Below are 25,121 nucleotides of genomic sequence, written 5' to 3'. Positions count from 1 at the left end.
CTCAGAGTGGAAGATGATATTTGCAAAATACACAAGTAAAAATGGATTTGAATCGTGAATAAAGAATTCCTACAAAATCAGTAAGAAAAAAATACCTAGATATTGCAACAGATAAATGGGAAAAAGACTTGAAAAGACACTTAACAAAAGTGACATTCCAAATGGTCAAAAAGCAAATGAAACAGTGCTCAACTCATTAATCATTAGAGAAATGTATTATAACCAAAACCCAATACCACTGAAATGGTAAAAAGTAACAATGTCAAGTACTGGTCAAGAAGGTGGAATTGTGGAAACTCATACAATCATAGTGGAATAAAAATTGGCAAAACCATTTTGGAAAACTGGCACCATCCAATATAGTCGCATATACACATACATCATAACCCAAAAATTCCAGTCCTAGATACACACCCAACAGAAATACATGTACCTTAGAAGAGAGGCATAGACAAGAAAGTTCGGAACACTACAGCCCTCAACTGAAAAGCCTAAATGCTCATTAATATGAATAAATTGTGGCATATTTCTATGAAATACTATGCAGCAATGAAAGAATGAACTATAGTCACATGGAACAACACAAATGACTCATGAACATAACAATGCATGAAATAAACAGGAAACCAAAGAATATATACTATGTGAATTTACTACAGTTCAAAACTGGCAAAACTCATCCATGTTATTATAATAGTTATTCATTTTGGAAAGGGGTAATAATTAGGAGACATAGTGGGGCTTTTGTTTTACTCAAATATCTTGGCCTGGGTAATGATTACTAGGCTATGTTCTTTTGTGATAGTGAGTTGTACACTTAATACTTCAATGAAAAAGTTTTAAAATATTATGCAACAGAGGAACAATTTTCTTAAGTAATTTTTCTTGTTTAAGGCTTATAGCACAAAAATGATAAAACAAATGATACATTAATGTAGTTTTATGCAGCTGAGTGACAGAGATCAAGGTTTCTCCAAGCTTACTATAAAACTTATGAATACTGTATAGTAATACAATTGAAGCAATTTAAAATATAGTACTGGGCTAGGGAGCATTCTGTAGAAATACAAGAAATTTCTAAATTTTTACTGTATTTCCACTTTCACCCTCTTTCTAAATCTCCAAATGTGTGTGTGTGTGTGTGTGTGTGTTTTAAATCTTATTTATTTGAGAGAGAGAGAACAAGCAGGGGAGTGGCAGAGTAAGAGGGAGAAGCAGACTCCCCACTGAGCAGGGAGCCCGACATGTGACTCGATCCCAGAACCATAAGATCATAACCCGAGCTGAAGGCAGACGCTTAACCAACTGAGCCACCCAGTCGTCCTTCCAAATGTGTTCTTAAATTTAGAGCCACATTTACTCAGAAATCTTTAATAACAAAGTTTTGTCAGAAAACAAGGTTATTGCCTAGTCTTCTTCATTAACTTCATTTCTCAAGCTATACATCAAAACAAACCTGGGTAAGAAAAATATTGAGAGAACCCCTCCCCCTTAATCTCAGCAACATACATTTAATCTCTATAGATAATTACTATTTACTGAGTACTAACTGTATGTCAGGCACTGTGATAAATGCTTTACGTACATTATTTTTAAAATTCTTAACAACTGAACAAGGAAAGCTATTTATAGTCTCATTTACAGATGAACAGACTCAAGAGACCAACTTTTCATACAGCTAAGTAAATGAGAGAGCAAATATTAAAATCTTGGTCTGGGGGCGCCTGGGTGGCTCAGTCGTTAACCGTCTGCCTTTGGCTCAGGTCATGATCCCGGGGTCCTGGGATCGAGCCCTGCATCGGGCTCCCTGCTCCCTGGGAAGCCTGCTTCTCCCTCTCCCACTCCCCCTGCTTGTATTCCCTCTCTTGCTATGTCTCTCTGTCAAATAAATAAATACAATCTTAAAAAAATAAATAAATAAAATAAAATCTAGGTCTGATGTGCTCCTTCTACTTTCTCTTATGTCCATTATTTCCCAATAAGTCTCCTTTACTATATTATTTGCATTGATATTATTTTGAATGGGCATGCTTGCCAAATACTATACAAATATTTTTACCATTCAACTAGTAAGTCTACTCCACTGTATATAGTCCCATTGGAAATAAAATACAAAGATACACACCCCATGCAGAAATTTGAAAGAACACAAGAATACAAAGACTATTTGTTGGTAGGAAAAAAAAAACTCTTCAGAGAGTCTACATATTATATAAAGAACTAGGTTTTAAAGAAAACTTTATCCCACAATTCTAGGCTATTTCTATATTAGAGAAAAATACTGCACATTTATGAAATTTTCTGGGGCCAAATTTCAACTTATTTGGAAAATTGTGATGCCAATACTGAAGATGGCATTTTTAAAAAATATTTTATTTATTTATGAGAGAGAGAGAACACGAGTGGCAGCAGGGGGGAGGGGTGGTGGAGAAGGAGAGAGACAATCTCAAGCAGATTCCCCTCTGGGCAGGGAGCCGGATATGGGGCTTGATCCCACAACCCCGGAATCACGAACTGAGCTGAAGGCAGACACTTAATGGTCTGAGCCACCCAGGTGCTCAGATGCCTCTGGAGATGGCATTTTATTTTATTCATTTATTTTTTTAAATGTTTTATTTATTTATTCATGAGAGTCAGAGAGAGAGGCAGAGGCAGAGGGAGAAGCAGTCTCCCCGCCTAGCAGGGAGCCTCTGATGAGGGACTCGATCCCAGGACTCTGGGATCATGACCTGAGCCGAAGGCAGATGCTTAACCATCTGAGCCACCCAGGCGCCCCTGGAGATGGCATTTTAAACCAAAAAACTGATCAACTAAACAAACCTTCTGAAAATTTAACAATTATCTCTTTAATATTACTCCTGTGTCAAGATTTATTATGGTAAGTGTCCCATATGCTAGCAGCATAGAAAACTTATCATCATTAAGACATACCTCTTCTGAGTCTTGTGATTTGGTGGTTTCTTCACTCAAAACATATCGTCCTCTATAAAACTCCCTTATCCTCAGATTCAATGTTTCAGTTTCTTTTTTCAAGTTCTCATAACTTGGCAGTGGTTTAATGGCTGTATCTGAGGCCCTAAAAGGTAAAGACTCATCCAAGCTGTGCTGAGATTCCTGCAAGGCAGGGGAATGTCTATCTGGGTCAGAGTGTATGTCATCTTCATCAAGTTCTTGTTCTTTAACCAGAGGGGCTGAAGAGAGTTTCAGACACAAAGAAGCGTAATTCTGGCCATACAAAAACCTCAAAGTTTCTTCTGTCTTCCATTCAATCAAAGTCTCCTTCAGGACTTTAAGTAAGTTTGCCTTTGCAACTTCAGGACACAGCTGCATCGGACTAGAGGCTGACTTAGAAACTTGGATTGATTTGGCAAATTTTCTCTTAAAATGCTCAGCACTTTTCTTACTTATGCCTACTAGAGTTATTTTTGAATTACTGTATTTATTTTCAGAATTTTCTGTAGCTTCTAATTTTTCTTGCAAAGGACTATTTGAAGAAATCTGAGTACTTACTTTCTGTAAAGGAAGTTCACAAGCAGCAGCTTTCTCATGACTATCTATTCTGCAATTGCCTAGCTGCTCAGTGACACCTACTACTGTCTGTTCTTTGTCTTCATGTTTAGAGTTAGCTTTCTGACCAGCTTTCTTTTTCATTATGCTTTTTTTGTGCAGCTGTGGACTTACACCCATTGCATTTGGTCTGTTTCCTGGTAGAATGGAGGAAACAAAGTCTTGCTCATTATCACTGCTACTATCACCATGAGAGCTAGAAGAACTAGATTTATAATGCTTCTCAAAATGGCCAGGATTGTCAATATCTGATGTTTTAATGGCCTTAGTGCATAACTGTACTTCCTTTCCAGAATGGCCACTGTAGAAGGAAAGAAACAAAATAACTATAATGGAAAACAAAACGTCCCATAGCATTTATATTTTGTTACTTCCAAGGTAAAAGTTTGTACTCCCTAGGCAAAGCCTCATTTATAAGCATATAGATATGTATATACACACACATACACACACACTTCCAAAGACTACTATAAATCTATAATTTCTCTATATTTTATTTGATATAATTCCACCAACTTCTTTCCATCTTTTTTTCCCATTATTTAAAAAGTGTTAAAAGAGTACAGCAAAAAGAAAAAAAAAGCTTTGATAATTCCATCCTAATGAATTATTTTGATTTTTGCCTGTTATATTTCTGTGACTATTTCATACACCTTTTTTAAAAAAAGATTTTCTTTTGAAAACTTCACTCTCACTTTGTCCAAAAAACATATTACAGCAACTCTGCTTAGATTTTGAAAGATAACAGGATAAAAAGACAGGTTTAAAATTTTCCAATTCTGGTTGATAGTTATACAGAAAATTCCATAGAATAAAAAACACCAGAAAGTCATAGCAGAAAATAAAGTTGGCAAATTAACATTTATTGATGAAAGATATATTTGAAAATCCAGAGTTACAACATAATGCTAACAATAAAAAATAGTTTTCCCTTTGACTATGTTCCTTCAATTTTCAATCAGCTGTGTCTATACAAACTTGAGATATGCAATGATAGATAAGCAGCTACTTTCAAGCAAATGCACATATCAAAACTTTAAAAGATTAGGATAAGGATTCTGGGTCAAGCAGGGGGCAGGAGGTGGTAAGACAGTATATGGGAACTTTCTATTTTTCAGGCAATTTTTCTGTAAACCTAAAATTGCTCCCTAAAGGGGCTATTTTTTAAATGATTAAAAAATGAAATAAAATAATGCAATAGTAATAAAAAAAGCATGCTAGGTAGAAATATAAAAAAAAGAAAAAGAAAAAGAGTTGAAAATAAGGTTGTAGATGGGAATAAAGAAAAGATGACAAGTTTATTCAGTATTAGATATCATTTTTTAGTTAGAATCTAGTCTATATAGCCATGGGACTATTTCCTGTATTTGAAGTAAGTATAATTTCAAAAAAATTAGAACAATTTGACTTTCACGTTTCATAATTTCTCTTGGAATTTTAAGGTAATTATATTTTTCTATATTACTTTAAAATATGTAAATTAAAAATATGTATCAATAAATATCTCTCACATGTGCTCAATTCCATGTGCTAAGGTAGCAACTAATAATCAGGAAAATTTATCCTGATAAAAGATAAAAAAAATGTTTTGAGAGATGGTTATAGTTGGGCAACCACCACCACAAGAGTTTAGAAAATATCACAACTTTGAATTTCTATTAATGCTTTCGACACTCTTCCAAATAATAAGTGATATATTAAGTTCTGAAATCCTATAAGACTATAAAAACCTTTCGACAAATATAATTGGTATAATCTATTTGACAAAGAAGCACAGTATCTCAGATGGAAGCTGTGTTTGTGTCATATTTCAACGGGTTCAATTAGATTGCCTTGGTAGGAACAGCTGTACAATAAATCATACAGATCAAACACATCATCTTACTATCACAAAAGAAAAAGCTGTACAAGGCAAATATTTCTTTGTGTGGGCTAAAATGGGCACTTACATAATGCATAAACACAGGAAGACCAAGAGCTCATATCACCTGGTTTACTCTTAATGTTTCTATTAACATGAATATACACAAGGTAAGTAATACTGATTCAACCATACCTTTGTCCTTCCTGTAGCAGCTGAAAATCAGGATGCCTGTGACAAAACACAGCAATAGAAAATTGAAGGCAACTCTTATGGCAAACATTTTCAAGTGTTTGTTATAACTATATTGGGTAGAAAATACAACTAAAATGAAATAGTTCATTTAAAGTTTTTTTAAGAAAAAATTGAAGGACGAAGTAATGTGAAACTCATCTGTAAGAAATCTGGATTAATCCCTCTTTTCCAAAATTTATTCATACTTCAGAAGTTCAATTTCCATGAGCCCAATAAAGCTTTCCCTGAAAAACCCAACTAAAGTGATTTACTAAACTTCCTTCTGTAAATTCCAGAGTCAGAATTATCCATTCAATTATTACATATTAATCAGGTACTCCTCGATGACTTAATACTAGAATTATTATCTATATGTCTTACTTTTCATATGTTTAAGTATGGTTTCTTAACTAAACTACAAGCTCCTTGAGGGCAAGGATAATGCACTATAATGCTCTTTTATTTCCTTTTTATGGATGTGAACTATGTAGATAAGGTGATTTAATTTAATTCTAGGAACAATTTTGCTATGCAATACCAGAAATCATATTTGGCTAGGCATCATAGATATTTAAAAAGGGGAAGAAAAAACTCTTAGAAAGCCAGTATAAAAAGGAACAAATATAATAGCAAGTGAATCCACGAGGACAGGAAAACTCTGTAAAACACTTCTGAAGTGACTCAGAAAAAGTGCCTTCTAAAGATTACAAAACAGATTAAATTAAATATACAAAGAAGAAAAAAAATGGAGTGATATTCCATGTTCATCAACAGAAAGACTCAATACTGTCAAGATGTCAGTTCTTTTCAACTTGATCTACAGACTGAATGTAATTCCAATCAAAATCCCAGCAAGTTATTTTGGGGGTATCATCATATTGAGTCTAAAGTTTTGGGGGAGGATAAAGACCCCGAATAGCAAATACTATATTGAAGGAGAAGAACAAAGTTGGAGGACTGACATTATCTGACTTCAATACATATTTTAAAGCTACAGTAATCAAGATAATGTGGTAGTGGCCAAAGAACAGACAAATAGATCATTGGAACAGAACAGAGAACCCAGAAAGAGAGCCACATGAATACAGTCAATGGATCTTTGACAAAGAAGCAAAAGCAATACAAAGGAGAATGGTATTGGAACAAGTGGGTATTCACATTACAAAAAAGTGAATCAAGACAAAGACTGACAGCCTTCATAAAAACTAACTCAAAATGGATCACAGACCAAAATATAAAACACAAAACTATAGAACAAGATAACAGGAGAAAACCTAGATGACTTTTTACATAGGACACCAAAGACACAATCCATGAAAGAAAAAACTGGTAAGCCAGTTTAATTAAATTTTCATTTAATTAAAAATTTCTGCTTTGTGAAAGATACGGTTATGAGAATAAAAAGAAAAAAACACAGATTAGGAGAAAATATTTGCAAAAGACTATTATCCAAAATAATGAAATATCTGCTAAAACTCAACAATCAGAAAACAATTCAATAAAAATTAGTCAAAGACCTTCACAGACACCTCACCAAAGAATATATAAGGATGGCAAATAAACATATGAAAAGATGCTGTACATCATATACCATCAGCAAAATACAAATTAAAACAATAATGAGATACCACTACACCCTTATCAGAATAGCTAAAATCCAGAACACTGACAACATCACATGGTGGTGAGCATTTGAAGCAAGAGAATTCTCATTTCTTGCTGGTGGGAATGCAAAATGGTACAGTCACTTTGAAATATAGTTTGGTGATTTCTTTAAAAACTAAACGTACTCTAACCATATAATCCAGAACTCTTGCTCCTCGGTATTTACCCAAAGGAGATGAAAACTTATGTCTACACAAAAGCCTGCACAGGGATGTTCACTGCAGCTCTACTCATATCTGCCAAAACTTAGAAGCAGCCAAGATGTCCTTCAGCAGGTGAATGGTTAAATAAATTGTAGTAAATTCAGAGAACAGAATACTATTAAGCACTAATAAGAAATGAGCCACCATCAAGCTAGGAAAAGACATGGAAAAACTTAAATGCATATTAATAAGTGAAATAAGCCAGCCTGAAAAGGTACACATACTGTGTAATTCCAACTATATGACATTCTGGGAAATATAAAACTATGGAGATAGTAAAAAGATCAGGGGTTATGGGGGGTGGGAGATGAATAAGTGGAGCACACAGGATTTTTTGGACTATAAAACTACTCTGTATGATACTGTAATGGTGGATACAACTCATTATATATTTGTCCAAAGCCACAGAACACACAAAGCTTAGAGTGAACCCTAATGTAAACTATGGGCTTTGGGTGACAATGATGTGTCAATATAGGCCCATCAATGGAAACAAATGTACAATTTTGGTGGGGGATGCTGGTAATGGGGGAGGTTATATATGAATGAAAGTAGGGGGTATATGGGAAATCTCTGTACCTTCCTTCTCCATTTTGCTACAAAGCTACAATTGCTCTAAAGAATAAAGTCTATTAATAGAAAAAAAAACATAAGAAACTAGGTATACATGAAAGAGAAGATAAGGCATTGAGTATTAATCCCATTTAAAGGACAAAATAGGGTTGCCATGAAGGCCATGATACTGCAAAAAACTTTCAATTAAAAAAAGTGAAGCTAAATGGATAGATGAAACCAGAGGTCGTTTGAGTTACTACACTGAAAGACTGCCAATCAAAAAATGTCAGAGTTGCAAGTCTTTTTCTATATAATTAAACATCACAACATCAACCATATAATATTATCTAGATAATCTATTCATCTTTGGTCAGTCTTAAGCATAAGAGGCATTGCAGGGAATGGGCTCTCCTACCAATCCTCTCCTTAAGTTATGGGAGGCACTGCTACCTGATCAAGGCATTCTTTCCTATTAAATTCCTTCTCAGTACCACACATCAGGAAGTATAAGGGATGAAACCAGTATTTGAGATCCCTGCTTTAGAGAATTCCCCTGTAGTTCAGGAATTCCCCAAAACCAGTAATAAAAAATGTAGAAGGAAAGGCAAAATAAGGCAATGGGCCTGAGAGTAAAAATGTAATCTATTTTTGTTTCTTCCTTAGTCCCTCAGCCAATTGAGGCATATCCTTTCCCAATCACCCACATTATCCTGTTTACCCTACTTCTTTCCACTCACTAAGACTCTAGTCATAGAAGCTATCTTGGTTTGGTGTTCCTCAAAGCAAAGGATACCACTCGGATGGTGATTAGCCTTGACTGCTCCAGGGGATATTTATAACTCCCATTAAGAGCTTTTTTGGCCGAAATAATACACTAACTTTCACAACAGAGAATTTTATTGCCTGTTGACTACATCCTCCCACTTCCACTTGGAGTTCTCTCATTTTTCCTATCCCACATCCCCACCCAAGTCTTCTTGGCTAAAATTATCAAGGTTCAGTACCTTGCAGCTGTCTGGCATTTGGTCCTACTGGGATCTGAGTATCACTATAGGGAAGAAAGGGTGTGTAGACGGTGATTCTCAATTGAATTCTTATACTCAATCACCAACCTGCAAAAGCAGAGTGTATTCCATCATTCCTTCAAATATAAAATTCTGAACTATTATATGAATTATGCTGGGTATACTAAGTAATAAAACAGATTCTTAAGGATGTTACAATTTAGTAGGAGGAAAATGGCTGTTCTAAGAGTTTTACAAATGTTAATTCTCATAAGAATGAGTAGTTACTGTTATCCTCATGTTACAGATAAAAAGACTTGAGTACTGAAAGAATCAGTAACTTGTGCAAAGTCACATAGCTCGTAATAGTAAAGCCAGGAATCAAACCAAGACAGCAGGGCTCTTGACATTTTGCATCATATAATTCAAGAGAATATGTGGCAAGTATGATGAGATATACATGAGCTGCTACAAAAAATTAGAGAAGAAAAAAAAACTTCTTGTTGAGCAAATGAAAAAAAGCCCTGGATTCAGATGGGTCTATAAAGATTTGATAGTTTGTATTATAAAAGCTAATCCTATGAATCTGAGGTTTTACTCCATAAACCTCTCCCTTTTTTCACTTTCCTTTTAGGATGTTATCATACTTAAATCTATCTTTAGAAAAAACAAACAAACCCTTCTGTCAGTCATGCAGCCCCCCCTCCATTTTTCATTTTAAGCTTTCTTTAACGTCTGCACTAATTTTCAATTCCACATCTCCTATTCAGTCATCAACCCTCTGCGTCCTGGGATCTGTATGCATTACTCTGCTCACAAGTCTCTTGCTAAGATCATAGAAATGCTAAATCTAATGGGTATTTTTCAGGATCCACCCCCCCACCCTTTTTAAAGTAGAAGAAAAATAATCAGTATGAAAGAAGAGCTTGAAATAGGAATAAATCATGAAACAAGCCTCAGTGAGAAGAGAAAAGAATCAGGAACATAGAAAGTACTGTATTCGCAATGAGGCAGAGAAATGAGAGAGCATAAGTAGAAAATAGTGCTTAAGGAGATTCTGCTGAATGTGCTCAATCCTTTCAGTTAAGCAGTAGGTTAAATTATCTACTATGCATTGGGGTTTGGGTTCAAAGTTTAAGAAGAGAAGAAAAGGTCTGAATGTGTCAAATAGTCAATAAGAAACAAAGAAAAAACACAGAGCACACAATTGAGACTACACAGAATAAATTGGAACCGGGCCAGAGGAATGCAGAGAGATCTGGGTTTAAATCCCAAATCTGTGTATATGAGCCAAGTGTTCCTGGGTGAGTCACTAAACCTCTGTGAGCCTCAGTTCCATCATCCATGAAATGGGTAACAGTATTTCCCAGGGGTCTTCTAAAGACTGAATTAAATGAGACAGCTTATCTAAAGCACTAAAGTGCTAAATGAGACAGCTTATCTAAAGCGTGGGAGAACTTTACCCAATAAAGTTCAGGAACTCAAGCACAGAAAAAAAAAGATGACTGAAGCTTGGGAAAGAAGACATGGTAGAAGGTTAAGGGAGAAAGAATCTGGGATTGTTTGAAAGGACAGTACTGTAACTGCTGACCGCAGTGCTCAAAAAGCTAACTTAATGAAGGTCTGGCCAACCTGGAACAGAGCTAAGGTAGAGATAGGAGGTCAAAATGAGGTCACAAAGCACACTCAAGAGTGATAGCTGTAGATGAGATAGAGGTTGTGGTGAGAAACGGGAAGCTCTTATTTCAAGATCTTGGAGGCAGAATAGCCCATATAAGAATAGGTCTAAGTATGGCTGAATGAAAGGGTAATCAAAATGTAAACATTCTAAATCATGAATACAATTTAAGATAGTTTTATGATAAATATCCAGCTCTACAATGACATTTTTTGAGGAAAAACATTAAGAATTAAAAGAAAACTCAATCTCTAAAGGCAAGGGGAAAATCAGAATATACTAAGTGCCTACCATACGGGAGGTGGGGTTTTTTGTGGTATAATGCACATTACATAAAATTTACCATTTAAACCATTTTTAGTTACAGTTCAGTGGCATTAAGTACATTCATACTTTTGTACAACTATCACCACCATCCATCCCCAGGGCTTTTTCATCTTCCCATACCTTCTGCTAGCTGGTTTTTACATTACTTCATTAATCCCCACATAACTTAAGACTTTATTTTTACAGATGAGGAATCTGAAGCTGTGAGGGGTTAATTAATTAATTAACTAGTAAATCTAGGATTTGAATTTGGGTCTTTCAAAGTCCAAGCTCTTTCTACAACATGCTGCCCCTAATTAAACTCATAAAAAAGACTCAAAGTTGTGAGGGTGCCACTTTTGCTTACCCTCTCTCATAGGAACTCAATATACTTCACAAGCTACTATTTTCCTCTCCTTTGTTTCCATTTTTTGATTTCAGGTAAAGAGAACTATACGGAACATTGTTTCTAGATACTTGATGAGTAACCTTAACAGTCTCCCTGATTCCCAGTCTATAAAATGGAGAATGATACATGAACTAAAACAGACTTGAGTTCAATGAGGTATTAAATGAAAGGTTCAATATAAAACTTCAGTTTTTTTTGCTCTGAGCTGTTTGAGAGAATGAGACACGAAGTTGTGTTGCTTTCTTTTTTATCTTTAGATGAAATTCAAAGCTTTTTGTTAAAAGTCGCATCTCTCTTTGCTTTATGTACTTCCCTTCAAAGTGTATGTTGCCCCAGAGATAATTCTCAATCTTACTGACATGAGATTAACTTAAAATTTTAACAAAAATAATGATGTTAAAGAAAACATTCAAACTGGTTCTTCATATTATTTTCATGGAATTTTAATTAGATGATTAATTGTAACTTTAGCAAAAGGAATCTAAAATTAGAAGTAACTTGTGCCAAAAAATCTGTGAATGTATGCATATCGATGTATATGTTTGTGTCGGTCAGAATACGTGTATTAAACATAAACCAACAGAAGCAGCAGGCTACAATTCCCCCCTGTGGTGGAAATTTTCCAAATATAATCTGAGACATGTTAAAACCTCTTATCACTCTGCGTGCTACCCCCTCCGCTTGTACTCCCTCTGACAAATAAATAAAATCTTTAAAAAAAAAAAAAAAAACCTCTTTCAGAAAGTTTTTATTCTGTATACCAAGCAACAGAAGTGCCTGTTCAGGAAGAGGTTATAGAAGTTGTTCTGCAGAGGTTTTTGGCTTCCGCACCTCTGAGATTATACTGTTATTGCCAAGAAGCAATGTGTGAAAATCCCCTACTCTGGGCCACATGATGGCGCTTTTAGCTCTGTCAGCATTAACCATTCACCCTAATTTTATCTTTTAAACCATAATTTGATTCTCAACATTTGTCCTTCCTTCTTAGTTTTAACTCCTGATTTTAGGTTACAAAGAAACTTCCAAGGCTTGTCAGAGCCTACAGTCAAACAAAACAGGATTTCTAAGTGTAACTATACGACTATTTAAATGAGCACGGTGTCTCAGAGGAACACAGTGTATGTGGTCTGCTTCTGGCCACCAAGTGGGTGAAAAATTTCTAACTCACAACATGAGAAGCATCATACTGCATCATCACCCAGTCCATCTAGGTCAATGTCTTGTCTCTCACACAGCATCAGGAGACATTTTGTGAGAAGCACTGCTATTCTCCATGACATTAAAGACATACTCTAGATTCTAATTTTTTCATGCCTTAATAATAAAAATGAGGGAGTAGAAAACCTCTAAGGCCCCTTCTGACTCCAAAGCCTCAACAGAAGTATGGAGCTAGAATTCATGAATTTGTCTAAATCTTTCTTAAATCTATCTATACATATTTACCAATGAGGTAGTGAGCTTTCTGTGATATAAAATAATACCTTAGAAATGTTAAGAGACACTACAGACTTTAGTATTTTGGTACCTGATGAAGAAATTTATATTAGCTTTCACAGCAATGTAAGAAAGACTATATTGAGTCAAATTCAATATTCTATTTCCAAATAGTGTGCAAGATCATGGTGTCCCTGAAGATGTCAACTTCAAGTTGCTCTGGACATGCTATACAACATTCCTGTTTTTCTTCATAATTGAAAAACTTTGCTCCAATCCTTTATCAACCTTCATCTTTACAGACTGAAGAGTTCAAATTATTTAAGTCAGTAACTTTTAATCTAAACTCGTAAATGAGACAGACTTCCCTAAAAGTAGTATAACTTTCCCTAATCTTATGCTGATAATTTTAATTTTCATCACTTTTATAAATAAGACATTTCCTATCTAGCAAACTTTCACTACAGCGGCAGTGACTGACTCAGAACTGTAAAACATTAGAATTAAAGGGAACTAAGAGGTTAAATGCAACTTTCTACTTTGCAAATGAGGAAACTGAGGCTTACTGTTGAGGATAACACTTTCTGACAGTAACACAACTAAAAACCTAAGCTAGATACAACAAAACAGTACTCTTAAAACTGTGGATCAGAATCAACCAAGTAAATGGGTTGCTACCAGCATTTTAAAAAAGTAACAGAGTAGAAAATATCAGAGGCTTTTGTGTTATAAGGATAAATGTAATTTCATAAAACTTTGTTTGAGTTACATGTATTAGATCATAATGTAAAATATACTTATGGTGCTCAAAAATTTTGGAAGTCACTGTGATAAAACATTCAATTCTTTGGATTTTAAAATTTCCTTTATTTTTAAAAAATTTAAGATTATTATTTAATAATTATTAATAAAATAAATAAAAAATTATATTATGATTTAATTACGGTGATGTAATTTATTATGATGACACTTTAAGTTAATAAAAATATCTCTGCATTAAATACTAAATGCTGCCATTTAAAAGAAACATTTTTTCCCCTTTAAAAGAAGATAGGTTCTGAATGTTATACCCCATATCATTTGTGAACAGACTTTCTTTAAAAATCGCATTTCTGTAGAGCTTACACGTGCACCAGCTAGAAAGGCTTTTGAAAAGAACACTGAATTCTAGAATTCTTATCATTAGAACACTTAAAAATATCATTCTCTGAAGACACAGTGACCTCTAGTGGATTCATGAAATAAACTAACATAACGCTTGCCCATAAGAATTTATAAATTAAGGTAACACTGATGCATGCAGATATAAAAGATATTAATATGGCTGTATACTGACAAGTATCATACATAAAAAAGGGCTACAGTTACACTATGTACACTGTGACAATTGTATATTTGTAGATTACTCACTAGTTACTTCCAATCACCTGGAATCCTGGCATTGTTCAGAACCTACCACTAGCTTATGAAATACATTTAATTTTTCTGAGCTCCTTTGATAAAGATGTTGGGTTAAATTGTGTCTAAGGGCCTTTCAGCTCTTTAATTATTATGATCTTTTCTTCTTTAATTCATCTTGTACACCAGTGTCAGATCAAATTCTGTTCAAAAGCATTTGAAGGCTCCCCAATACTTGTCCCCATTAGAATTAAGTACAAATTTGTTTCACTCGTGTACTCGTTATGCCATCCCATTAACATTTCAATTTAAACTCACAGATTTGGGGGTGCCTGGGTGGCTCAGTGGTTAAGCTCAGGTCATGATCCCAGGGTCCTGGGATCGAGCCCCACATCGGGCTCCCTGCTCAGTGGGAAGCCTGCTTCTCCCTCTCCCGCTCCCCCTGCTTGTATTCCCTCTCTCACTGTGTCTCTGTCAAATAAATAAATAAAATATTAAAAAAAAAGATTTAAAAAAATAAATAAAAATCTTAACAAAAAAATAAACTCACAGATTTGGTTTCATAAGTGTATATGTGCTCATACAGGTGTGGGTAGCCTGTCGTACACTAAGCACATACTACCCACACTGAATCTAAATTAAATTGATTTGTATAGATTAAGGAAACCAAGGCCATTTTCATCTTTCTTTTTTAGTGAGGTAGGGAAGGGCATATAGATAAAATGGAATTTCAAGAACCACAAATATAAAGTGACAGAGCTTCATATTCTGGGAAAAGGTGGGCATTCTGAACGTAGAATAAGATTTTAGGAAAGAGAGGGAAGAACTTTTAAATTAGCTGAAGGAAGTACCAATAACTATATCTGAAGAATATGAAGGTGATAGAAAGGCTTGTTTGGTAAATGGTTTTGAAGCAGATATGAAGATGGGCTAAATTTAATAAGTAGAGAAGATATCACTGGAAACAAAGTTAAGGGTAACTTAAGGAAACACTAGTTGTAACAGCTCAGGAACGGAATATGTAGCTGCCATAAGACTAAGGAGGCGATGAGTAGCTCTGCTGAAAGAAATGTTAAGAAAGAAAAAAAAGTGTTAGCAAAAAAGGTGCTCTTAGGTCCCCAGTCACCTTGGACAATGGTACAATCCTTTATCCTCTAAATAAAAAAGTCAGGCTAGTGGAGAAATAGTGAACAATTTAGTCTTCATTATGTGTAATTCACTTAACAAAGGCCATAGGGTGGTGTGTTTTACATAATTTTTTTTTTTTTAGAGAGAGTATGTGAATGAGGCGGGGGGGGGGCGGCAGGAAGGGATAGAATCTTTTTTTTTTTAAACAGTTTTATTTATTTGACACAGAGAGAGGGAGATAGTGAGAGAGAGAGAGCACAAGTGGGGGAGCGGCAGGCAGGCAGAGGGAGAGGGAGAAGCAGGCTCTCTGCTGAGCAAGGAGCCCCATGTGGGACTCGATCCCAGGACCCTGGGATCATGACCTGAGCCGAAGGCAGCCGCTTAGCCGACTGAGCCATCCTGGTGCCCCAGGATAGAGAGAATCTTAAGCAAACTCCATGCTGAATGCAGAGCCCAACAAGGCATGGTGCTCAATCTCACAACCCTGAAATTATGACCTGAGTCGAAATCAAGAGTCAGATGCTTAACCAACTGAGCCACCCAGGCACCCCTTGACATACTTTAAACCACAGAGCATTGGATCTGCAGGCAAAGGTGTCAGCCAACAAAGGGACTATTCCTCAGTACAAATGATGCTAGTTCAAACTACAGTGGTTTCATATTACCTTGTGCATCAGATAAGACTTTAATAAGCTTTTTTTAGGCAAACATCTTTAGTTAACTTGGGTCTCATTACATTTACATCATTAAGTTTATTTAGCATTGATACTCTTTTACTACATGCCTTGTGTTGAAATATTCTCTATGAAATATGAGTTATTTGGGACATTTTTTTTAAAAGATTTTATTTATTTATTTAATTGACAGAGAGAGAGAGAGAGAGAGACAGTGAGAGAGGGAACACTAGCAGGGGGAGTGGGAGAGGGAGAGGCAGGCTTCCCGCTGAGCAGGGAGCCCGATGCGGGGCTCGATCCCAGGACCCTGGGATCATGACCTGAGCCAAAGGCAGTCACTTAACCAAGTGAGCCACCCAGGCGCCCCTGGGACATTATTTCATTTAAGCCTGTTTGAAATTGGACAATACAGTTCAATTACACAACAATTTTTGTTACCTTTTATAGAAAAGGTAGATTATGGCATTTACCCCTCAATAATAAATTTTCTCTCAAATTCAACAACTAAAATGTTGCAAATGTTTAAACATTTCCCAAGAGGCAAAACCCCGGAAATGTTCATGTGCCTATTTGCTAAAAATTATATTGGATTTCTTTAAATTTATAAAATACTGTACTGATTTTTAATAAAGATTGAGTGAATTAGTAACCTGAACTTTTTACCCTTAGTACATATTTTTTGTTTGTTTTTAGTACATAGTTTTCTAACAACAAAGTCAGGTCAGCTGGATCCTAAGATCCAGTATCTCTTGGAAAACTTTAACATTCTTACTCTAGGATTATTATACTAGTAGGATTAATAGAAATAATTGGCATAGCAGAAAGCAAAGTTCAGGTTTTGAGACTAAAGCTAAAACAACTAAGAAATAACATTTATAATTATTAATTTTCTGATTTTAAGTATAAAATTCTTAATAACTATGCTTAAAATATAGCCGTTTCCCCACAATTAAAATGTGTACAATGGTAAATTCTACAGAAAACTAGGACTACTTTCTATATATCTCAAAAAGTTGGACTATATCAACAAACGTATATGTAATGATTTAAATTACCTTTCCTCTTCTCGAACCCATACTGGAGTTTTAGGAATTTGTGCTTCAAAAAACTTAGATGCTTTATAACAAAAATTGCTGCAAAAACACTGAAAGGAACATTTTTAAAATTAGCAAATTATTTTTTTCTTATTGTGCAACATAATTTATGTACAGAAAATATAAATATGTAGTTCAAAGAAAATAATGAAAACTCAAGAATCCACCACCCAAGATAAGAAATAATGTATAGTACCTTTGAAGCTCTCCATGTATCTGTCCCAGAGTCATTTCCATATTCCCCAGAAGTAATCACTATCATAAATTCTGTGTTCCTCATTCCCTTGCTTTCTTTAGTTTTGCTATCTATATACACATACCTACAAAAGGTATCATTCAGTTTTGCCTAATTCTAAACTTTGTGTAAATGTAACTGTACTGCTATGTTTTCTGGGTTTTTTTTGTTCCACGTTATATTTTTCAGATTCATGTAGGTGTACCTTATATATTTATGCTCGGTATTACATTCCATTGTGTAAGTATATTACCTTTATTGTTTATGAATAATTGAGTTGTTTCTAACTTTTTGGCTATCACTACAATGTGCCTATAAACATTTTTTTAAGAATTTTTAAAATTAAAAAAATTGTTGTAAAATACACAAAAATTACCATCTTAACCATTTTTAAGTGTTATCGTTCAGTGGCACTAAATACCTTCTCACTGTAGTACAACCATCACCACCATCTATCTCTAGAACTCTTCATCTTGCAAAATGAAACTCTATACCATTAAACAACTCCCCATTTCTGCCTCTTTAATCACCATTCTACTTTTGTAACTATGAATCCAACTACTCTAGTTACCTCACATAAGTCGAAGCATTTAATATTTGTCCTTTTGTGCAGGCTTATTTCACTTAGCATAATGTCTCATAAGTACATAATGTCTTAAAGTACATTCATGTTGTAGCATGTGTCAGAATTTCCCAGGTGCCCTTGCACTTTTAATTTTTAAATGTTCAAGTATTAATTAAAGCATAAGCAGCTTTTTCTAACATCTTGAATGAAATATTTTCAAATAAACTTTTAATGTGGTTACTTTCTAAAGGGCAAACTTTTCAAACAATTCTTTTTAAATTCCATTTAGTATATTAAAAATTAACTGCCACATTGAGAATAGCTTTTAAGCTTACCTTTCTTTCAGTAATATCATAGACTTTATTGGTTTTGGTAGAAATTTTATATTTCTGTTTTGGTACCTAAAAAAACGAAAGTATAGCTTAAGAAGAATTCAAGTATCATATCATATCTTTGGCTAACTCATGTAATTAGTTCATGACCTGAGTTTCATTTCTTGTCCACAAAGTATTTTGCTAAATATAAAAAATTTAAGCTTCTATTTTAAAAAATTAATTACTTACAATTCCTAGTTTCTTCTGACATAAGGGATAACCGCAGAGTTTAATAATAGAACGCTCATCCACGACATCACTATAGTGAGCAGGTGTGATGAACTTCCCCTAAAAGGAAATGAGAGGGGCATTTCCCCGTTAGATTACTGGACAAGTTCATTTATAATCTATCTAAGCCTCACTGATCTCATCTGAAAACGTAGGGATAATAAGTCTATCTCACAGGTATGTAGGAATCAGAGGAGAAAATCAAGGAGATACATTTAGAAAAGCACTGGACACATAGTAGGCACTCAGAAATGTTAGCTATTTTCTTTTAAAGAGTTCTATTTAAAAAAAAAATTTTTTTTTTAAATTTATTTAGTGGACAGAGAGATAGAGCACAGGCAGGCAGAGAGGCAGGCACAGGGAGAGGGAGAAGCAGGCTCTCCGCTGAGCAGGGAGCCCAATGCGGGGCTCGATCCCAGGACCCTGGGATCACGACCTGAGCCGAAGGCAGACACTTAACCGACTGAGCCACCCATGTGCCCCAAATGTTAGCTATTGTTAAAAAAACAAACAACCTGAAAAAACTTCTGCCAAAAGACTATACATCTTTGTAGATATATAGTTCATGAAATAATTCTGAGGCAAGAGAAAAAAGTGGTGCTATAGTGTTTGCTATTCCAAAGCAAAACACTGAAAAGTATATTTTAAGAATATATTATCCAGGGCACCTGGGTGGCTCAGTTGGTTAAGCAACTGCCTTCGGCTCAGGTCACGATCCTGGAGTCCTGGGACTGAGTCCCACCTCGGGCTTCCTGCTCAGCGGGGAGTCTGCTTCTCCCTCTGACCCTTCTCCCTCTTGTGCTTTCTATCTGTCATTCTCTCTCTCTCTCAAATAAATAAATAAAATCTTTAAAAAAAAGAATATATTATTCAGGGGCACCTGGGTGGCTCAGTCGTTAAGTGTCTGCCTTCGGCTCAGGTCATGATCCCAGGGTCCTGGGATCGACCCTGCATTGGGCCCCTGGGTCAGCGGGAAGACTGCTTCCCCCTACTTGTGTTCCCTCTCTCGCTGTGTCTCTCTCTATCAAATAAATAAATAAAATCTTTAAAAAAATAAAATAAAAATATATTATTCAAAAAATAAACCATGTAGAATAAAATATAATTTACCTGTTTTCAAAGAACTATCTTAAAAAACGAAGTATATCAAAGGTGTCAGGATGCAAAATCTTGCAGCATCTGGAAAACTGTACAGGAGACTGATGAGGTGGTTATAAGCTGACGCCAAATATTTCCCCTTGATATATCTTCATGTTCAAATCTCAACTCATAATTATTTCATAACTTTGAGATCATTTTTGAACAAGTTTTTTCTGTTTTCCCAGGGACTAAAATACTTCTTACTAAGAGTGATAGAAGGTATTTGTTTCAAATGAAGCATTTCTGGTTTGTCTTTGTCTTTAGTGTCATCATGCATGCAGATTCTGATGTAGTTACCTATATCAATTTAAATACTGTCCTATTTATATTCCTCTTGTTTAGAAAAATCTCTGACCCACACTAATAATTATTTTTGCAATGGAAGCTCTGAGTTTTAATTATCCTTTTCTTTTTTCTCTTAAGGATTATGAGGATATAATAGAAATTTCCATTTTAAATTTAATGCAATAGAGTTGTTAAAGGAAAAAAACAGATTCAGTTTTGATAATACAAGGAAGTCTCATATTGCACAGATTTAAAGATCTCATAGTACAAATGTAATAATTTCCCAATTTAACACATACGCATTCCCTTAGGAATTCTTCTGTAATATCCTCTTCTAAAAGCTGTTCAACAATATGTAGAGCTTTTCTCTCAAATTCAATCTTCTTTCTCACAGCTGCTTCTAGTTCTGCTTTCCTAAAATTAAAAAATGAAAAAGTATTTGAAATTTAAAAGTTTGGGGTGCCTGAGTGGCTCAGAGGGTTAAGCATCTGCCTTCCGCTCAGGTTCTGATCTCCAGATCCTGGGGTCAAGTCCCGAGTTGGGCTCCCAACTCAGTGGGGAGTCTGCTTCTCCCTTTCCCTCTGCCTCTCTCCTTGCTTGTGTTCCCTCTCTCTCATGAATAAAATCTTTAAAAAAAAATAAACAAAATAAAATTTAAAAGTTATTCTAAAGTTTTATCATAGCCAATTTTGTCTTAGAACACAGCATAAACATAACATGCTATTTTGCTATTTAAATTTATATTTTTTAATGCTGTTACTTTTGATACACTATTTTTCAAAGTTTTAACACATAGAAGTCTGCCACAATAACAGGACTATTTGATTTCCAAGGCTTAGAGCACAAGGAAGAAAATGAGGTGAAATTTTTTGCCAGTTAGTGATTATATTCTCTCAATCACTCCTATGTGTACCTAAAAAGCCAGGCTTTTCCTTTGAAATCCTTAGAAATCAGGAAAGATTAGAGAGGAAAAAGATAACTTCAGCTGTTCTTACAAGTAAAAATTTATTTGTGTCAACTCTCAAAAGTTAATGATAGCCCAGTTTGACAAGATAGAGTCCTATCTGCAAAGAAGTGTTTACTCACTTTTGTTATTAAATCTTATTAAATAACTATATTGACATGACAATGTAGTTTAGGAAGACAATCTTCCTATGAGGGCTGGTCCTTGCCCTGGCACCAGTGGGACTGTCAGCCTTTGCTGGCCCTTACACACCACAGAACATAACGATAAACAATGGCTCTAGGAGAGTGGTTCTCAATCCTAGCTGCACATTAGGATCATCTAAGGAGATTTCTTTAAAAGATATTATGCCTAGGTCCCACTGCAAGCTCCAGATAATCCTAATGTGCAAAAGGGTTGAGAAACCTTGCCATAGGACCAACGATACTCAACCATCTTGGTAACCTACGTGCTCCTATCCTGCACTGGTTTCTCCTTTCCTACCAGAACTACCTCAGCCAGCCTCCTGGGCCTTGACTTGGCTCTCATATCTGGATCTATAATGTATTCATTTTTTCTCCCTACTTTCATTGACTCTCAAGACTTTAGACTCTAATTCCTTGCCTAGAAAAATAATATTCTACAAAAACAATATAAGATATATTAATAATAATCTACAAAAAAGAAGGATGATGCCGGATTGCCAACTCTTTCTTTTGCCAAATAGGGACATTAAAACAAGAAGAAATTTGCCACTAACAACTGTCCTCCTACGATTTCATAAAGGCCATTCTTACATCAAAGGAGTATAAAAGACATGAATACAGACTAAAAAGCGGTTTTTTATGTTAAATGTATTTGGCTTTATGAAAAACATTATTTTATTTTTCTCATTATTGCTCCCTACCAATAAAAGCTATGCCATATACTAGGATCTGTCTAAACCCACACTAAGGAATTGCTGGCTCAAGGTGTTAACTACCTCAACCTGCAGTAAGTCACACTCACTCTTTTTTTTTTTTTTTTTAGATTTTTATTTATTTATTTGACAGAGAGAGAGACAGAGAGAGCAGGAACACAAGCAGGGGGAGTGGGAGGAGGAGAAGCAGGCTTCCTGCTGAGCAGGGAGCCCGATGTGGGACTTGATCCCAGGACCCTGGGATCATGACCTGAGCCGAAGGCAGATGCTTAACGACTGAGCCACCCAGGCACCCAGTCACACTCACTCTTAACTGATGCCTAGAGCTGCTTCCCATGAACAGCCCTATCTTGCTGTTGCCCTCTGTCCTAAATGATGACAGGTAGTATGGTGTACAGCAGTGGTTCTCAAATTTTTTGGTCTCAGCATTCCTTTACACTTTGAAAATTAGAACTTCTGCTTATGTGGATTATATGTATTGATATTTACCACATTTGGATTAAAAATGAGAAAAATTTAAAGCACTTATTAATGCATGTAATAATAGTAATAGTAAACCCATTACATGTTAGTAACTTTTTAAATAAAAAACTTAGTGAAAAGAGTAGAATTATTTTATATCTTTGCAAAGTTCTTTAATTTCTGGCTTAATAGTATTTGGTTGGATTGAATGTAGAAGTATTTTTCAGTTGGCATAGATTTCTAAAGGATCACTTCCTTCAACAACTATTTGGTTACCTACCTTCATGGATTTTTAACTGTTTCATTTATCCAGGGTAATCTGTCCACAATACATTCTAGTGTATTTATACTTCCCACACTGTACTGCTCAGAATAAAATATAATCTCCTTTGGTTTGTGGTCAGATCACTATTGAGAAAAGTTGCAAATTACCATCATTATCAATATTAACTTTACTCTTGCAGTGTATCATAAAACCAAGTCAATATAATTATGCTGCTCCACAGGGAAATATTCTCTAAAATAGATCGCAAGGGGTGCTTCGGTGGTATAGTCGGTTAAGTGTCCGACTCTTGGTTTCCACTCGGGTCGTGATGTCAGGGTCATGGGATTGAACCCCTTGTCAGACTCCTCACTCAGCGCAGAGTCTGCTTGAGATTCTCTCTCCCTCTCCCTCTGCACATTCCACTTGTGTGCACTCTCTCTCTGATAAAAAAAAAATTTTAAAAACAAATAGATCTCAAATCCATCCAATTTCTCCATTCCTAGATGATCACCATCCCTAACATCTGTAAAACTTTTTAAACTTAAATTCCATCACTCTATTACTTGAAATTTCCCTATTGGCACTTAGAAAATCCAAATTTCTCACCACGGCCCACCAGATACTACATGAATGGAGTCCTAAGTTTTTCCTATGCTTTCTTCCCTTGCTCAAAATGCCGTACACTACCACGGGAATCCTTCCTTTCTTTGAACTGACCTAGCTTTTTCTTCTTTCAGGGTCTTTATACATACTGCCATCTCTGGCTGGATGTCTCTCCTCAGGACTCTCTGGTTAATGCCTACTTACCTTTAGGTCTCAGCTTATTACTTCCTTGGAGAGTCTTTCCCTGATAATCCCCAGCTAATCTGAACTCCTATTAGTTTCATCTGATAACATCATAGTCTTTTCCTTTATAATACTTATCACAGTATGTAACTATGTATTCAGTTGTGATAATTTGATTGGTAGTTCTCTGTTCCACTAGAAAGGAACTGTGTTTATTCTGTTCAAAACCATATCCTGAAGGCCTAACACAGGTCTGGAATATCTCAAATTTGGTAAATAATTTTTCAAAGAATGAGTAAATGAAAGCCAATACCTGCCTGATAAAGGATAAATCATAGAGGTGCCTGGGTGGCTCAGTTGGTTAAGCATCTGACTCGATTTCAGCTCAGGTCATGATCTCAGGGTCATGAGATTAAGCCCTGCATCAGGCTCTGTGTTCGGTGGGGGAGTAAGATTTTCTCTTTCCCTCTCCTCTGCCCCTCCCCACAGCACCCCCACACCTGCACTCACTGTCTCGCTAAAATAATTTTTTTTTAAAAAAGGATAAACCATAGACATACGTATTTTAATCACTTTCATAGACTACTCCTACTCTAGAAACTTCTTTGTGACAGAAGCTAAATCTAGCCTTTTTAGGAGATGCCAAGAAACAGAATAGGACTTTTTGCTGAAAATGCAGACATGATGTAAACAAACAACAGTAAAGGTTTCTTGGAGTCTCTGGCATGTAAAATAATAAAAGGCAAGTGTACCTGAAGAGGTGGAAAAGGAATACCTGGTTAAATCAGGAATGTTTATTCCCTTAATCTTTCTACAGATACTCATATACCTTCACCAGCAATCTAAAAGTGTCTTGATTTGGTTTTCTTAAAGCCTGGAGTGGAGAGATATAATGAGTCTATATGAGAATTTATAGTGCTTCTCAGATCTTCCCCTTCTCTCCCATAATTTTTTCTAAGGTATCACCCATTACTGTTTTTAAAAATGGTTCAATTAATATGAAATAAACAGATAAGCTAATGCAGTTGTCCAAGTACTTCTCATACCTTTTAGAAGCATCTTCTTGTTTTAAGGCATTTGTCTGTTTAGCACCTACAATAATAATAAAAAAACAGTAGGTCAAGTCTTCAGAAACACACTAGTTTACAGGACAGATTCCTACTCAAACTGCAGACAACCTTTTCTTCTTTTCCCCACACATTACTTTCCAATCCTGTGTGTAAAACAAATGAGATGGGCAGGGAATTCAGTTTGCTTGTGTTATTTCCGGATTTCTCTCGGTTTAAAATGTATTTCTTTGGGGATTGAATTTTCTCACGTATCACGGCTGGGCGGTTACGTCCTCCTGAAAATCTGAGATATGGGTACTTTTAGGGGCAACCTGTTTCTGTCCCCCGAATATTTGGGGGGTGGGGGTGACACCTCAGAGGACCCGGGGACCAAAGCAGCAGTACATCTCTACGATGGGCTCACTTGATCACTCTGGCGAGCCAGCTCTAGACTCCAGCACCTCTACTCTCTTTCCCTCAGAGACAACCCGTTCTGGGGGAAATCTAAAGAGCTGGGGGTATGGTCGGAGGTCTTTTCAAGAAGACCCAGGTCAGTGATGAGACGCTCTCGGCCTTCTCTGCCCTGGAGACCTCCGCTCCTGGAGCAGTCTTTACGGTGTGCCCCGCGGGCCTTACTGTGGAACCCTGTAGGGGCTCAGT

The 25,121-nt window shown here is 35.7% G+C and overlaps 1 protein-coding gene across 2 annotated transcripts in view; it reads right to left on the bottom strand.

Annotated features, from left to right (window-relative positions):
- RPAP2 (RNA polymerase II associated protein 2) overlaps positions 1 to 25,121 on the bottom strand; it is a 75,387-nt gene that overhangs the window by 50,132 nt on the left and 134 nt on the right. For both annotated transcript variants that reach the window (XR_003520422.1, XM_027596958.1), the window contains exons 2-8: positions 24,459 to 24,504; positions 20,337 to 20,451; positions 18,574 to 18,672; positions 18,346 to 18,411; positions 17,172 to 17,260; positions 5,624 to 5,659; positions 2,932 to 3,868 (exon numbers count right to left, since the gene is read on the bottom strand). Coding sequence is in view for 1 of the 2 variants with exons in the window: in XM_027596958.1 (XP_027452759.1) it covers positions 2,932 to 3,868; positions 5,624 to 5,659; positions 17,172 to 17,260; positions 18,346 to 18,411; positions 18,574 to 18,672; positions 20,337 to 20,451; positions 24,459 to 24,504 (1,388 nt within the window). In the remaining variant the exon portion in view is untranslated. The remainder of the gene's footprint in view (positions 1 to 2,931; positions 3,869 to 5,623; positions 5,660 to 17,171; positions 17,261 to 18,345; positions 18,412 to 18,573; positions 18,673 to 20,336; positions 20,452 to 24,458; positions 24,505 to 25,121) is intronic.

The sequence above is a fragment of the Zalophus californianus genome, chromosome 4, assembly GCF_009762305.2.
Source record: "Zalophus californianus isolate mZalCal1 chromosome 4, mZalCal1.pri.v2, whole genome shotgun sequence".
Lineage (NCBI taxonomy): Eukaryota > Metazoa > Chordata > Mammalia > Carnivora > Otariidae > Zalophus > Zalophus californianus.
Note: the sequence above shows the minus strand (reverse complement) of the source record. Positions and strands in the feature narration are given on the sequence as shown.